Here is a 17,767-nt window from a genome sequence, read left to right as displayed (position 1 = left end):
CCAGTGTTAATCCCAGCAAAGTTTGCTCTTGTTAATACAGACCTTTGAGGAGAAAGCTCCATCTTCCAGTTTGAGTACAGGCCTCATGAAGGATGTGACATTATGAAACTCATAAGCATTTCAGAAGGGGTACATTTTTTGAATTATATATATTATTTATATATATATATACACACACATTTTAAAAGCGTGAGCAAAGAATCAACATCTGCTTAGCTCCTACTGGAATCTAATACAAATACATCAAGTATGTTTATTTCACCCACTTACACTTTTTGGTCCTGTTGTAACAGCAGTGCTTGAACATTACTCAGCTGGATAACCAGTATTGCAAATTGCTTATTTTTTTCATCGTATCTGAATTGAAAAGACACAAAAAACCCATTAGAGAAAAGTCTGTCACAGATGCCATGAATGAGTGTTCCACTTCTTTCAACAGTACTGGAAAAAGCATTATGCACTTAAGACAAAACTATAAAGGGAACATGGCCTGCCTGTAGTTTATAACAACATCAGTTTGTGTTACATGAAATCCTGCTACAAGAATGTGCAGCGTAACTTTAGAATTCGTAGATACAATGCACTACAGATTTGTCACCACAGATTTTTTGGGGATCTACTTAATTGCAGTATTGAACTAAAACCTTTTGAAAGGCCTTATATAATCAATCTAATACAAAAAAAGTTGCATGCAGAAATACTTGATACACTTACTGCAAAGACATTATGGGTAACCACTGTTTCACTGCTGATGGCCACGACATGGTAATTTTACACTTCTTTTATTTCCTCTACTAATAAATCACCTTCTACTGAATCATTTAAGGACAACACTTCTGTGCCTACCCTCCTATGCCTTACCTGCTTCTTGTGGGATTCAGGTATGGCCAATGATTACCATTTACCCTCATCAGCTTTTGCCCCCACAAACTGCATACTGAAGGAGACAAAGGGAACCACCAAAATGCTTCCTGCAGTCCAGCAATGTCAGTGCTCCAAATGTTACTTTGTACTGTCATACCACTATCACCAATTGACTTCTAGTGACATGAAAGAAGGCAACTGGGTCAAGGATCTCACAGAGATTGTCAATGACAGTACAAAGAGAGTGTTTGTTAATACCAGTGGGATAAGGTAAATATGGTAAGTAAACAGAACAAAGCATAAACTTGAATATTCTTTCTATAGGAAGGAAAACCCAGTAAAATACATAGTGCTTACCTCATTGCAATTTGCACTTTAGCTGTCCCAACTGTTTCTGTATCATCACTGTCAAACACCATCACTTCTGATGCACACGGTCTAAGAGAAATCAGACAATTAAGGGCTTAATTTCCCTCTTATTGAAGGTGCTACCACACAAGCAATAGAAAATCTTTCACCTTCCATTCAGGAGTTGAGCATATAGACTTTGTAAAACCAGCATTTAGAAGAAAGCCCAATTAAAGAAGTTCAGTCACCCTTAGAGGTATGTATTATGTATTGCAGTCCTTATCAGCAGAAAGTCATATGCCTTCCCCTTTTGCTGCCAAGAAAGCCACATGACAAACTGTGCAAAGAGAAAGCAGGGAGGGCTATTAAAAGGTTCCCTTGACAGGATTTTATTAAAGACAGCTGACTGCCCAACAACAGAAATAAGACTTAACAGTTAAAATCCTATCCTGCACCACGACAGCAAACATTCTCCAGTTTGATTAGACTTAAGTCATTCCTTTGTTTCTTTAACAAATCAAACTTCCCTAGGAACATTAAAAATAACAGAGTACCTTGATAAGTTTTCTTTAAAGTAGCCACCTGCATAGTTTTTCCTCCCAGTTCCTCCTCCAAGCTTTTATGAGCTGTAAGTCCCAACAGCTATATTCACCATCTAACTAGCTGAGAGACTACCCTGTAGCATGTTAAGACAGGATCAAAGTGTCTCCCATATTACTTGGCAACCTTCTGCGTTTCATCCACAGAGGACAAATGTATTGTTCATCCTACGCTCACTATTTCTTACAGGAATCAAAACAATACTGCAGCCATTACAAAGGTTGCCAAGTCAACAACCCAAACATTAAGTCACGTAAGACATGAATACACATGGGATGCATTCTCTGCTTCCCCCCCCATTCTCTCTCCTTCCCTCCCTCCCCTTGCCACAGAGTTTCCTGCCCCATGGAGAGGACACAACAGCCCTAAGATATTTCTGAGTGATTGTTTGACGTGAAACGACAAGGTCTAAGTTACAAAGCATTCCACAAGGGAACAGTCCTGTGAACATTGATTACTCATCTCTCTGGAGGATTCATTAGTAAAATGGATGGGAGTAGAGATCAGCTATTTTTCACATCTACAAATTATATACAGGAAAAAAAAAAGCCCCATAACACATATCTCTGTCAATAAAAACAGTAAGATAAGTCGTTGTAGAGAGAATCAAAACAGGTATCAATCAGAACAATATCTTTCAATGTACTTTTTGTCAAACCCCTCCAGATAGCTTTAGCCAGCACTAAGTCCAGAACACCAAGAGAAGCAGTAAGGCACATATCATTCCTAAGGTAGGTACTAAGAGATAAATATCTGCACGAGTCACATACTGAACCCAAAACATCCAGAAACTGCATCACAGCTCAGATAGCTATAAGGTGCTTTTTTGTTCCTCCATAGCATACCAGAGGCCTTTCAGGCTGAGGGCTGTCACTGTCACAGTAGGGCTGGCTGGCAAGAGGGGAGCATTACACCTGCCAGATGGCTCTCTGCTGTCACAGCTCACCGGTGGTTTCAGAAACAGATGAGCTGTTCAAGCAGTTCTCCATGAAGACAGAAGTGAAACCCTTGTTTCCAGCAATGGGATATGCAAGTCATGTTTGTAATCCAGTGCAACCTGCTTACAGTTTTGCTTTTTTCAGAAATATTATAGAGCCTGAGGTCGGGAATCTTAGTCATCTAATCACAAAAAAAAAACCCATCCAAGCAGCGTCGCCCCAGTTGAATCCTGTGTGCAATGCTGAATCGTTAGCTTCTTCCTACAGAAAGATCTGATGTCTACCTTTGCACAGAGGCTTCATACACCCCGCTATCTCCAGCAACAGATTCATCAGACACCGCAGCTGACACACACGCCACCTTCAGCGCTGTCCCTCCGGCTGCATTTACACCTATCAGAAAAGCACGGAAGAAAACCAAAAACAAATGTTAATGATAATGAACTGTCTGGATCAGAAGCAGCTTTTTCCTCACTCTCCCCTTGAATTACATTTTTTTTCCCCACCCCTCTTCAGGTAAACAATAGCACATTTCTGAACACAGACAGCACAAAGACAGGGTGACTTGTGCTCATCATCCAGAGTGGAATTAGTACTTATGGAGAGAGCCAGACTGACTTGGAGGGCACACAGCTTTGAGACAACCAGAGGAACAGCATGTGGCAGCAAGGAGAGCAGGAGTTGCACAGTCAGTGCCCATTTAATACCTGGGTCCTGCAGCAGAGTGCCCACAGATGGAAGCTACGCTGTGCTGGCTGCAGTACCACTGCTGCCCCAAGTACCTCTGGGGATACAGGGAAAAGAAGTGATGATGCTTCAGAACATTTGAAAGGCAAGGAGGTACACAGGACAAGAGGACAATGCGTAGAAGATATAGAGCTTCTAAACTCCAAAAAAAATTACATCAATAACCGATAAAAGAGCTTCTTCTGCAAGTGAGCCTTGAGCAGGTACTAGCCCTTCTGTCCTACCACCACAGAGAGAAGCAAGGAAGGCAAATACTGGTAAGTGAGCTCTGGCCAGGAAGGGATTATTTGAGGGGTGTATCCTACCTGGAGAGCTTACACCATGTTCAGCCTCAAGGAAGAGGGAAAAGCAAGAAAATACACTCCCATACCCCTTGACCAACTAGGTTAGCATACAAAAGACACAATATAAGTTTGGAAAGATAAGGTTATCTAGATACACATGGGGAGAAAAGTTACAGGACTTGGGTCAGCAGACACAGAAACACACAGAAGGCAGAACAGAAATGGAGAGAGATAAAGCAAAAAGTTTTGCATATGGATGTTAAGGAGGTGGTGCTGGTCTCTGCTGTATGGGAACCACAGGGTACACAGAAATGGCACAGAGCTGTGCCCAGGGAGGGTCAGAATGGACACGAGAGAAAATTTCTATGCAGCAAGGGTGGTCAAGCACTGGAATAGGCTTCCTGGAGGAATGGATGTCTCACACCATCAGCATTCAAGAGGCATTTGGACAATGTTCTCGTTAATATCCTTTAACATTTGGTTAGCTCTGGAGAGGTCACGCAGTTGGACTCAATGATCTTTGGTACGTTCCTTCTAACAACTATTCTATTCCATTTCTTGTGCTACAAAACAGGGAATGATGCACACTCAAAATTTTGGCAAACTTTGCAGGCAGAACTTCAGCCATAGGTCTGAGAACTGGGTGTGCCAGAGCAGCTAATGAGCACTGTGGCACATCCAGCTCATCCCCCTCCAACACTGGCAGGGCCCAGAAACATCTGCTCTGTGGGTGAGGACGCACCATGCTGTCACACAGAGAGCAACAAACCCCACAGCAGAGGTGTGAGGACACGCTCCTCCTGTGGGATTTTTGTCTTTCCAAAGAGATTCCTTATGAGGACCCTGAATCAATCTATTGTTTCCATCCTGTGTTTTATTACCAAGCAGATTATTTTTTTCCCTGCACACAGTTACACAAAACCCCATAATTAAAAACAGATTTGAAAAGCACCGGTGCAAGAAGTGTGCGAGTTCAACACAGGATTGTAGACTGATAAAAAACTAGTTCTACAATTATCAGTAGATGGTGCTGCAGGTAACATCAATATGTTGCTCGTGTGCAAGTAATTTGGGCCAACTCATCCTTTTCTGTTGACAGTAGCACCAAAGGATGTTTGTTTTTTTTCCACCCGAAAACGCCCATAGAACTGCTGGACAGAAATTAATATCCAGACCTTTTCCCCAGAGGTCAAACCACACGAGTAAACTTTGCCATCCATAACACAGCAGCTCAATCATTAACAGAAAGTAGTGGAGATGTTTCATGCTGGCACTCAATTCAACCCGTTTGCTCTCACACCATGTGGGAGGGCCCGGCCCCTTGTGCTCCCCACACCCTGGCCCCGGGTACGTGAGAGGCCAGGAGTATTTCCTCTTCCTTCCACACTGCTCTGTGCCCTTTCTTCCCTGGTTCCTCCCCTGCTTTCTAGTTGTTGGATGTTTATGCATTGCTCCCTGAAATGCCAATCCAGGAATCTTTTCATATTAAGCTTCTTTATCAAGAAGAACGCTGCAAATCGGTCTCCACACACTTAAGCTCTTTTTCTCCTTTGATTACCAGTGCCATTTAATCACTTCAACCCAGAAAGCCTTTGCTTTTGATAACTCCACCTGAGTATCTTGTGGCCAAGGGCAGTGAACGAATCCTCTCAGTTTCCCAACGCACACTTCTGATCCTTGGACACATCTCAGATCTGCAACAGTTTGCAATCACTTCTTTTCCAGCCCCTTTTTGGCTTGCTAGCTTTGCAATTAAGGAAACTTAAGCCTCCCTCTATTGGAGGCCTGTTTTGTTTTTTGCTGTTTTCTGGTGTCTTTTTGGGACACCTTCACCCAGGACAGGAGCCCCTGGCACAGGCTAAAGTGCAGAAAACTGATGGGTAAAGCTGATGGGTACTGAGATGTAGTTGGGGAATCTCAGAAGCAGAGATTCCCTGTCTGATGTTTCAGCTCCCAGCTGCTCTTGAGCTCCAAGATAATTGAAATCCCACAGGAAAAGGCCTCGGAAGAAACAGGAACTTGTGACAATTTGAACCTGCTGTGTCTTGTTTGGCAAACATGCATTTAAAATGAAAGCAACTGGCAGAATTCTGACTCATCCTTACCCCAGTAAAAAACAGGGAACAGAGAGCATGCACAAACACCAAAAATATAGTGGGTACACAGACATCAGAATGCTGAAGTGTAAACCTGAATAAAGATGAAGGGGTTTGCTGAAAATGACGCCATGCACCCATCCTTCCCCCCCCTCACATTTCCTGTAAACCACTCAGACACTCAGCACTTTAAGTCTCACACATGCACACTAGACCTGGAACTTTTTCATGTAGCTAATTAATGCATAGTTTGGGTATCTTATTTTAAACTGCATGATTCTGGAGAGATATTAATCAGAAAAGCAAGTTAATGGAGGTTTACTGGCTCTACTCCCTTCTTAATTCACAGGGTGGCTGGTAACACTTGCTATGTTTTTTTTCCCTCAGTTTTTGTATTTAATTCATACAAAAAATGTTAAGTTTTCTTTTCATGCCATTTCCTCTTTCATGGGCTGTCACTGACACAGCATAACAAGAACTTGAAAGTACATGCTTTGCACTGTCCTCATTCCATGCCATTTCCTCAAAGAACGGGACACCACCAAATTCCAAGTTTTGCTATTACTTTCACCTAAACCACTCAGTTGTCACTCCGGTAGTAGAAGAAACCTTACATTATTAGCCTCAGAAGTGGCAGGGATTTTTTTTTTTTTATTTTCCTTTTTAAGAGGAAACAAAAGCAAATCTTTCAGATCCATGCTGTTCAGCTCTTCTTAACAAGAACATGTGAGCATGCTTTTGCCACGAGGCCATGGACTGACCACACAGCTGCAGCCACCTCATTTTGGGTGCTATAGCAGACTGCCCACAAAATGCCAGAGGAGTAAAATCTCGTCTCATTATTGCCCTGAAATAAACTACTTATGGTGATTATTTTGTCTGCTGACTGGGTAACAGTAATAATCGCTTAATCTGCTTAACACCTTAGCTTTCACTTCAACAGCCTTGACAAATCTTGAAGAGCTAAAAAGGTTAGAACTAATCAGTGTCCTGTTCTAATAGGAATAATTACTGTTTCCTACTCAAACCCATAATATCTCTTGCTTATAGGAAAATAGTAACTTAAAGGGGAAGCTCTGCACTCATGTCTTTTACCGTATTTTAAATAGCAGCAGCTTTTCTAATGGCAACCATGACAGAAGGAAGTGATGACATGGTGCTAGTTCCTTTATTCACGTAGGCTTTTCTTATGATCCCGTACAAAACTGAAAAAAACAAACAGCCCTTTCATAACTCTATAGCCAAGGAGTTCACACTGCCTTAAAGCTCTTCTTTGCCACACACACAACTCAAGCTCTTGGAGTTGTTTCCATTGGGTTTAACCTAACTGCCAAGACACCAGCTTCAGACAGGCCCCAGCTCATGGCATTAACCGCCACTTCCTGCTTCCCCTCCACCCACAGCAGGGCCATCACTCTAAAAATGGATGAATATCTCCCAACCACATACGAGCCATATGTATGCATCGGAACATTCACACTCTTTAAACGGCTTATTTTATCATGCTTACAACCTGAACACGTTTTTGTTGCTAAGAGACCACCCCCTCAAAACAGCAGAAACTTGAGCACAGCCTTGACATGCCTGCTCAGCTAACATTAATGAATTCACTGCCACTGATTTACTGGGATCCAGAGTGAGCTGTCATGCATGCTGAAGTGGCAGGGAAGGATTTTGATTATCATTTGTCTGCTGTTAAGCGGAACGGCTTTCCGAGTCATCCTCAGATCTCACCCAAAACATTTTCATCAATATGGCATTATCTGCCTCCTAATGTCAGACCTAACACAATAGACCGCAGTCTGAGTAGTTAAGTGCCTAATTAATCCAGACATCCCACCACTGAAATTTATATTTGTGTATACGTACAAGTCGCTAAAAACAGTCTTCTGGATGAATCATCAAATTACTGGTAATTTTGCACACAAATTAAAATACCAAGCCTTTCTCCCAAGCAGGATGTACAAAGGAATGCACTTTCCAACACAGATCTCGAAACAAGGGACAGCTTTTGCGACACTTGCTTCTTAATGCCTTCTAAACTACATTAAAATAAACCCATACACGTGCACAAAAATGTTCTGTTATCATACCTTGACCTAGATGTTTATCTCCTGCTCTAGGCTCTTCCAGTCTACAGTTGCCACTCCCAATGTTTAGGGTGAATTCTGAGAGATGTGTACTTATCTCTGTCTCATCAAAATCCATATGGCTTGAAAAGGCATCACCAGTAAGGAGTGGGTCTATCACCAGTGGAGAGCAAGGTGGGGATGGAGAAGAGAGAGATGACCTTGGAGATAGTGATGTCATGGATTTTGGAGTACCAGACAGCGATCTCAAAGCCTGTATGCGACTGGTGGCATCTGCTTTGTGAGTTTTTGCAACTTCATTTTCATGAATAGTAGTGATACAGCCTGATGGCCGAAATCCAGTGGCTCCTTCCAAGAGCAAGTCAATCTTGTTTTGATAGTCTGAGTCCAGCTGCTCCAACTGCTCCATGTGCTCACAGTAGAGGTCAGTGAAGCTGGCAGAGGTGGATGAATCCTGGCTGGAGGTGGCAAGAGATCCTCTACTAGATGCAAGAGAGCCAGGGCTGCTGCTTGAGGAGAGGGAAAGCATGCTGGCGGAGAGACTGAAGGAGACAAGTCAGAAAACAGTTATATTGTATTTCTTGACTTCTGAAATAGACAGTAAAATATCTCCAAGTCTCCAAGCGCAGACAGTGCGTTTTGCTTTGTCAGCTCAGGCCATATGCATTAGCTCCATCTACCCCAATCTAGAACCACAGTCTACCCAGTGGAAAAGTGAGGCCACTTTTTAATAAAAAAAGAGTTCACGCACATTTCTGAACTCACCATTAACATTCTCCTAAGAACTCCTGTTCAGCCAAAGCAATACTAAAATAGTTTTGAAGCAATCAGAAGTTAGTGACAACATTCTCCTCCCACTTCTGTTTGGAAAAATCTGTGGTAGCTGTTAATCTCCAATAACCACCACATTAAAAAAAAAAAAAAGAAAAAAAGAAAAAAAGAAAAGGCAAGGTCATGCAAGCAGATCAAGTTATTGCATCCGTCTGTCCATACAGAAGAAAGTTTCTATCCACCTCAATCTTGGAGCTGAGCTCTGAAGGACAATACCAGCTGCCTGGAACTTGTGCACATGGCCCACACAACATGCACCAGTTCCCAGAACACTGGAAGGATTTACCTGCATGAAAGGCTGCTATATGGATTCCAGGGCCATAAGACCAAAGGCAAGAATTGGGGCTGAACTACGAAATTAGTCCTCACTAATTATTTTTCCCTAGAGACCCAATAACAAAATATAACAGTAAAATTAGTTTTGAGCAAATGCTTAGACCTCTGGTACTGACTATGTATACCATCTTTAGAAATTCCGCTTCAATCAGTTCTGCTGCTTCAGATAATAAATACCTTGTTTACTGCTGACTGTTTAAGGATCTCTTAATTGTTACTTTAGATATGGATTAGCTATTAAAAATATCTCTGTATATGTCTGAGTGGCTTAGGCTTAAGTTGTCTCACAGAAAAACAGTGAGGATGTTATTAAGCCTAATAATTCATTATTTATGGGAACAAGCTAGCTTAATCATAAAATTATACCTATGACCTTACAAGAAAAAGAATCCAGTATAATTTTGGCACAGAATGTCTTTGTTTTTATGACAGATGTGCACTGCACCACATTTGTTAAAAAAACCTTTGGATGAAACAATTGAGATGCGATAAGTATTTCTGCATTTTAGCAATATATGTAAATCTGTTAAGGGCTAATGAATCTGGAGGTCTTTAGTACTTCTCTACAAAAACGGAGCGGGTTTCTTTGTTTGTTTCTGTTCTAAATTAACTTTGTCCTCATCAACCAACTGGGCTCGACTTCACTTTGTGCATACCTTTGAATGGCAGACATTTCGTATTACAGGGTTAATAGCAAAGGCTTATTCTTATGAAGGAGCATGCCAAGAACACTGAGAACATAGTTAGGAAAAATTAGTTTCACATGCTTCTTGGTCACCTCAAAAGATCCCTGATCAGCTAGAAGAAACCAAAATGATGCAGCTCCACTGCACAAGAACATCACAGATAGCTATTCTCCATGGTGGCTTATTTACAAATCAGTCTTGCACTATGATTTTTTTCCAGTCTTTTCGGTATCATCTTCACAACATGAAACAGAATCCAAGTGGAACAGAAGCTACAAACAGAATAAATTCAGTACAAATAGAAAAAACCTCAACCAAAGAAAAAACCCCACCAAACACTCTTTCTAATCACAAGGCTAAAGACATAGTTGCCACTTATAAAGATTTGACTTTACGGCTTACAGACATGCATTTGTCTCTGAAAAGAGTAATTCCACTGCTTCTGAGAACTACAACCTACATAAGCAGACTACATTAAGATTACAGAAATATTTCTGTATAGCACATTAACCACAGCAGTATTGGGGTAACACAACACATTGCCTACGTAGTAAGCAACAGCATACTTGGAATCGTAACACAGTAACATGTGTTTACATTTTTAAGACACATTTCACTTGCTGTGTTGATATTAAGCTGTTTTTAACATACATACTAATAAAATAGCTCCAAATATTTGCAAAAGAAAAAATCACTCCTAGCCACTGTCACCTAAGAGTCCTATGTCAGAAATAAAAGGGATTGTTGGAACTCACTTTGTTCTCAGAAGCACCATTGCAAAGACACTTATCGCCTTCTAAATGCCTATCTAATTCGAGTGGGGCACATAATCCTCAAGGTTCCTCTTTCTACTGACTACAGGAATCCCAGGCATCTTAGGCAACTACTTACCGCCCGTCTTTAAAGACCACTCAGCTGAGAGGTGAAGTTGTTAGCAGAGAAAGGGCAGTTACACCACGTGCAGTTAAAGAACCTACAACTTCTGCTAAAGGTTACGTACCTCTTCAGCTGGGTGTGCAACATGGCAACCAATCGTGTTGTTTCTTCCAGTTCTCGGACTAGCTGATTTCTTTTGCTATTCAATTTCAGTCTAAGAGAAAAGAAAAAAGATGATCTAAAACAGCATTTGCAATTTAAAATGAAGAGTAAAGGGAAATTCTATTCCTCCAGTGAAATCCTACTAAAGTTAATGACTGTGTACAACATAAAGGACCGAACTCAGGATGTGCAGTGCTTACCAACTTCCAAACTCTTAGAATGAAGAACTCAATCCTGAAAACATTCCCAACAACAGAAAATTATGCATCATAATATGAAAGTTAATGTTTCTTAGGATCAGGCCTCACAAGAAGTCTAACAGATTTTGCTTGCCATATGACACTGCGTTCTTATAGTTACTGGGCTAATAAAGAAGTGCTTTCATTGGCTTTCAGTAAGGCTTATACGATTCAGTTATTAACCATCTCATTATGACTTTACATGAATTAAGGGAATTTAAGAACATCTCAGTTTTATTTCACACCTGGACTGTTTGAGGCACAATGTGCAGTTAGGTGCTTGTTCTCTAATTTAACAGGCCTTCAGGCACGAAATCCTTCCCAAGAAACAACTTATTTCTTCAGCACACTTGAACAGAACCATATTCCTAAAAATCACAAATGAAAATGTTCATCTTGCAGCATTGCAAAGAAACATTTGGTCAACCATAGATTTTTCATGCTGGTGAAAATCCCGCAGCTGAGACTCCTAAAATTTTTCCAATACGATAAAACCATAAAGAGACGACATAGAAAATTTGTGTAGCCTTGATACTGAGCACGTAGAGGAAATGAAAATAGAGACAGACAAATGAATGCAGTACTCTTATTCCACATAAATCGAAGAGACTGTGACTAAAAATAGCATTGCCATGGGCATCCACATTAATACATCCAGACTGTAAAGCAGCTGTAGGCAGCACCTAGTACAGCATTCATCCTCAGTGTACATTCCTACTGCAACAAAAGCAAAATTAGGGAGGATAGCTCTCATTTCTTTCAGCTAGTTCAGATTCACAGGACAGTCCATCTATCTCCCACAGTCCTGTCAAGTACCAATTCCTAGAGAAATCCCACACAAGAGTGTTCTGAACAAACTGAAATTTTTTTTAATTTTGAACTTTTATCTGTTGACATTTGCATGCTCCAGAGAGCAAAGCAACTGCAGCAGCTGCTGTGAGGAGCTGGCTGCATATAGGAACAACGGAGCAAGTTATCATTATACAAAGCTATTTAGAGTATTTCTTACTTTTTCAAACAGGATCAATTTGGAGGAATGTGCCCAAACAAGGACTCCCCACTGGAGATTAACAACTGTAGTCAGTTTCTTTTGAAAGATGATTTCAGAAATGGCCTTCTTCAAGGCTAAGAGCACAGTGCTATTAGTAGCCAGCCAGGAGGTACTGCTGCTTGTTCCCGATTACCCCCTCCAACGAGGCAAGCTCTGTCCTACACCCAGCGACCTACCTCTCAGTTAGAGCTTTGCTTTGAGTGTCTCTAGCAGCCTGAAGATCTTCCTCTAAGCGCTTTCTCTCCGTCTCCAGTCTCTCTACCTCTCCTCGACTCCATTTTCTGGGGCTAATAAATCGCATTTCTTTTAAGAGCTCCTCTTTCTCATTAATTAATATTAACCGATCCCGCTCAGAATCCAGCACGCCAGGCCAGGCCTCACTGTCAAGCTTTGCCAGTTGTATTTTCAGGTTTCCTATTCTGCAGGCAAAAGAAAGAAAAAAAACCCCACAATTATTCCAGGAAGAGTGTTGGAGCTGCTGTTCCACGGATGCACAAAGATGTACCATATCAACCATATCTTCCATAACAGTGAAGAATCTGAGCACACAGACAACTAATCTCACTTTTATGCCCTCTTTATGGGGGTGTTTAAGCACGGCTCTGACAGGGGGCCAATATGCAGAATGGGATTTTAACTCATGTTTACTTCCAATGGAAAGCGAAGGCTCTAGTTAACTAGGGGTTTCCATCAATCAGGGAATAGCATTCAAAATTCCAAATTAAAAAAAAAAGCTGTCAGATACATTCTAGAGGTGTTTCACACACCTTCATGCCCTCGCAGTGCTTGGTGTGGACAGTGTCATGCAGTAAGTATCCAACGTTTACTTGGTTTTATCGAAGACAATTCTACACTCCCTACACTGAATTCAGACAAGCTGGTAAATATCTGATTACTCAATAGTTTAGAAACAAATTCTGATTTTACAATGCTGAAGTCAATAACATGCATTCACTATTACAATAATACAACCATTGATTCAACACTAAGCTTGATGAAAATATTTAATAGCTAGGCTTCTTCTGGCACAACATGATGTGAGAGGTCAGAGGCACTACAATCTCACCTAAATCCAGAATCACTTATTTGCATGAACACCGAAGTGCATTTTGATATAACATATCGTTCCAGAGTTCAGGAAGAAGTCAACTGCAACACAGATCTGCCTGACGAAGCTGTTGTTAAGTTCCAGAAGAGGATAGCAGAGTTCACAGCGGCTGAGGCAGCAGCTCACCACAACTATCTGCCCATTCCCTGTTTCCCAAGTATCTAAGTTGCTCTAACAATCACCTGCTTTGCAATGCAACAGAGGCAAGCAAAAAAACCTGTGTGGGTCTTGGATCTGATGGAGTTACTGAACATAAACTGGGCACAACAAATAGTTATGGTTACTAATCTGGATGATTCTTTCCAGAATATGCTTTATGCTACAGAAGTGCAAAACCTAACAAACTCAGTGTGAAGTGATTCGAGTAACAGAATGCAGACCCGGACAGCAGCAGCTACACAATGGTTGAACAATGGCCTTGAAGAATAAAGCTTTCTCTCCCAAGCTCCACATGCCAAGAGAAACTTAAGCCGTACAGCAGCCTGTAAAATCAAGGTGCAAAAATAGGCCTGCCCAGACTGATCTGCCTCATCCATTACGGGGGGAGATGAGCTAGAGATTACATTTCTGAAGAGAAGCCTCATTTTTTCTGTCAACCCATCTCCCACAGCAGGTTACTTATTCTAATTAAATGTCCATAATTGTTAGATATTCAACTCAACTAGTTTTATGTTTTCTTAGGAGCTATTCTATTTTTGAGTGCCTGATTAAGTGTAATACTATGCTCCAATGAAGAATTAACAATGGCATTAATTCATAATCCAAGAATTCCTCTGTGCATTTTGAAGGGATATGAGTTTAAGAGGATTGTCTGGCATTAATCTGATCACTTCTGGCATACATTTGCATGGATATGGCTTTTCCACTGGAATTTGTTCTCTATGCACTTCCATGTCTAGCAGTTCTGTTACACTAACCCCAGCTTTTACCCTGCTCTGTATATATATGGTCACTTTTCCTCCTTGTCAGTTTGTCTAGTCCAATAAGACAGTAACATTACAAAAGAAATGCTTTGCAGACTGACATTTGACTGAAAACTTCACCCTTCAGCATCCTCTGACTGAGTCTGGACTACATAACCCATGTGCCATGTCAACTTTGCATTGCAAGGCAATCAGCAGTACTGGGCTGAAGTCACTGCATAATATTTCTGCGTGGCTACTAGTATAAAAAATTAACAAGGATAAAACTTCAGTTATTAAATGATTTATCCACTGTCATATCAAGTGCTTTTAATTTTTCCCTTTGGGAAAGATACATGAATATCTTTATCTGGTATAAGCATAACACGTAACATTTTTAGTCCTTTTGGAGACCTCATGAAGTACATGCATCTCCAGAAACGTGCATGTCAATATACACATCCCCAGATCACTTCTTCAGAAAAATTCAACTGGAAAGTGCACTCGAAAAAACTGATTTGTGAAATATCCACACCACTGTTCCAATGCTTCAATTGACTTCAATATTCCAGTTTAGGAGAATACAGAATGTTCTTTTTAAAGTCCAGAGTTATCAACAATCACATAGCACCCAAAATGAAATTTTAGCTGCTGAAGGAATTAAAGCAGTGCATGGAGAGCAACTGATACACAACTGAGTTAATATATTATGTCTGAAACTGCACAGAATCTGATGACACCTATCCTTCCAGCACTGCTGCAATAGCTATCTCCTAGGCAAGATGCAGCACTGACATGTATTTCAGCGTAAGTCTATGATTAGTTTCCAAACCTATTAGCCTAAAATTTGTCATTGCAATCGTCCCTAGTTCCTTCTGTGCATGTTTGACACGATCTACTTTAAGGCTCTCATTGTTTCACTAAGCCATGAAGGAAAAGGACTTTGTGGTAGATGAGGGAACATGCAATTGCACTCTAATTGCTCTGCCTGGAAAAGTTCAAAATACTCCCTTACATCTTGTGGCATTCGTCTGGTCACCTGGCAAAAGCTGTCTACTACTGTCTCTTTTCAAAATCATCCGGACCTTATAAAATACCTAATATGACATCACCTTGATCTGAAAGCCTTCAGTGTTACCTTTCCAGACAAAGCAGAGCTAATAGGACAGAGGTGTTGCTACCATTTTGTTTCCCTTCATAAAACCTGTATGAGTAAACTGCTCTCTCCTTCAGTTCTTGAAGCATTTTAATATTCCATTTTGGAGACAGGAGATGCTAACACATCGTAAAGCGTAATCTTCATAGCAGCAGAAGATTCCTTGTTAGTCACTATATTCATAGTACTGTTTCATCTTAAAACCAGTTATGGTGTTTCTTTCTGCAGCTCCTAATGAAGACTTTGCCAAAACCACGGTGCTCTGACAGATGGAGACTTTTTCATTTCAGCATTAATTATTCATTCCCTTTCAGATCAATCTTTCCTCAATGCTTTTTTTAACAATGAAAAAAATCTATATATTATCTAAGAGAGAGATGAGGTATTAAACCGTTAAATGTAATGCTGTTGTACGTGCTTCTTCTTTACTTCAAATAATTAGCCTGCTCTTATAATGTCATTTCTTTGTAAAGAATATATTCATTTTCTCTTCACGTTCATTTTACTCACTTGCTCCTTGGAAAAGATACAGGCTATAGTGAGAGCTCTTCATCTCAATCTGAAGATGTAAAGACTGTAAATTAAACTGCAGTCCTGAGAAAAGCTTAAAAGTAAATAATTTTTAACACTGAAACATCCTGTTACATCTGGAAGATTAAAAATTTTACTATTATTATTGATCTAAATCATAGAATGATTTTAATCTTATGGTAGATGTTTATCTTGGTTTGCAAAACAGTCAATTCTGACAAACTTTCCCACAAAAGTTTCAGCTCCTGTCAACAGTGGCTGGTCACACACACTCTTTGACAACTACCACAGACGCAGATCAAAATTTATGCTGCTGAGAAACATGCATGCCAGTATACTAAGATGAGAACACTATGAATATTCTCAGCCTTAAGCCTTGTATCTGAACAGCAACTAGAGAAAAAATTCTTCTCTTTGCAAATATCCCAAGTACTGATTGTTCCACACCTTTAAAGTTACTATTCTGGAATAGGCAAGTCCCTTCAGAGCAGTTAACATCAAGCACGCTACTGCTGATGGCTACACCTCTCAACAAGGACTAGCCCAGCCAAAGTCCACAGAAATAATATTGCTTCATGGGTTTTTTTTCATTTAAGAGTGGTATCAATCCATTAAAAAAAAAAACAAAAAAACAAAAGGATCTCCTAGTAAGCTGAATTAGCTCTTATCTGTACTAAAATAAGATACAGTCTAATTTTGGCAGAAGTTTTTTAAGTAGGTACAATTTTAAAAAGTCTATTCTTCATTCATCTCAGATCAGAAAACAACAGTAAAAGCTTACATTTTGTCAGATAAGCAGACAAGCACTAAAATTGTAGTCATTCAACCACGTCTTGGTATGCAAGGTGTGAACGCAATATTCATTTCTTCTTATCTGACCTGAAGCCATGTAAACATTCATTACATTTTGAATAAGGTAAGGAGATGCCTTTCAGTACAGCCTCCTTATTTGGAATGGAATGGGGAAGCATTGGCAATGGGCAGCAAAGCCACTTATGTCCTCACAGGTGTGGCTAAACTGAGTTCTTGATGCATTAGTCATTCCTTAGTAATTTCTAGGATGGATATTTATTTCTTAAATGATAACGTAAGCCCAGAAAACGTGTTGCCTCCCTGGTTCAGAGATGAGTGTATTTATTTAGACTAAAACCCAGAGATACTGCCAAGTGGCATCTTTCCTAGTGGAATACAATTTCAAAATAAGCTGAATGACATTCAAAGGTAAAACAGACCATAGAATTACCTTCTCTTTGCTTCTTCATATCGAAGGCGCAATCTTACTTTCTCAGCCAACTGATTATTGCTGCTGGTAATAAACTAAGACAAAACAAAATCAGTAACTTAGTAATTACTCCTATTTTGACATTTTCTGATGACACTAATGATGCTGCAAGTTATACTTTCTCTTATCAAACTAACTCATCAGTTATCGTAGTTACACCAATCACAGAATGGGAAAATATTTTCCACAAGATTCAGCAGCTCTTTTGCCTCATTCACCACAGTGGAGTTCCTACTGCATGCATCTCAGGCTCCTACTTTCATGCACACACGAGTAGTTTTGAAATCTTAAAGTTCTGTGACATATTTGGTTTTGGATGAAGTCTTACTTCTGCTGTTAAGTCTTGAAAACAAATGATGTCTTATCATGGCCAAACTGAAGAGCTTTAATCACATGTGAGGCCCTGATTGAAAACGGTCACAAACATTTAAGTAATGGCTCACAAGAGAGGCTTCTGTGATGACTGACATAACACACAGTGCATTCTAAAGCACTGCTCAAACCCTCGCTGAGGCTGGCAAAAGCCTGCCAATTATGATCTTGAGACTGAAGGCTTACGTAGCCACTCGCGACGCATGTTTAACGGCATCAAAATATCAGCACGTATATTATCACTCTTACTCATTAACATTTACAAGTT

General features: G+C 40.4%; 1 protein-coding gene across 1 annotated transcript in view; it reads right to left on the bottom strand.

Annotated features, from left to right (window-relative positions):
* The window catches only part of WWC1 (WW and C2 domain containing 1), a 62,610-nt gene that overhangs the window by 8,506 nt on the left and 36,337 nt on the right, over positions 1-17,767 (bottom strand). The window contains exons 8-14 of the mRNA XM_052684876.1: positions 17,089-17,162; positions 12,325-12,567; positions 10,821-10,910; positions 7,971-8,509; positions 3,035-3,143; positions 1,222-1,302; positions 271-357 (exon numbers count right to left, since the gene is read on the bottom strand). Coding sequence (XP_052540836.1) covers positions 271-357; positions 1,222-1,302; positions 3,035-3,143; positions 7,971-8,509; positions 10,821-10,910; positions 12,325-12,567; positions 17,089-17,162 — 1,223 coding nt within the window. The remainder of the gene's footprint in view (positions 1-270; positions 358-1,221; positions 1,303-3,034; positions 3,144-7,970; positions 8,510-10,820; positions 10,911-12,324; positions 12,568-17,088; positions 17,163-17,767) is intronic.

The sequence above is a fragment of the Tympanuchus pallidicinctus genome, unplaced genomic scaffold, assembly GCF_026119805.1.
Source record: "Tympanuchus pallidicinctus isolate F22 unplaced genomic scaffold, pur_lepc_1.0 scaffold21, whole genome shotgun sequence".
NCBI lineage: Eukaryota > Metazoa > Chordata > Aves > Galliformes > Phasianidae > Tympanuchus > Tympanuchus pallidicinctus.
Note: the sequence above shows the minus strand (reverse complement) of the source record. Positions and strands in the feature narration are given on the sequence as shown.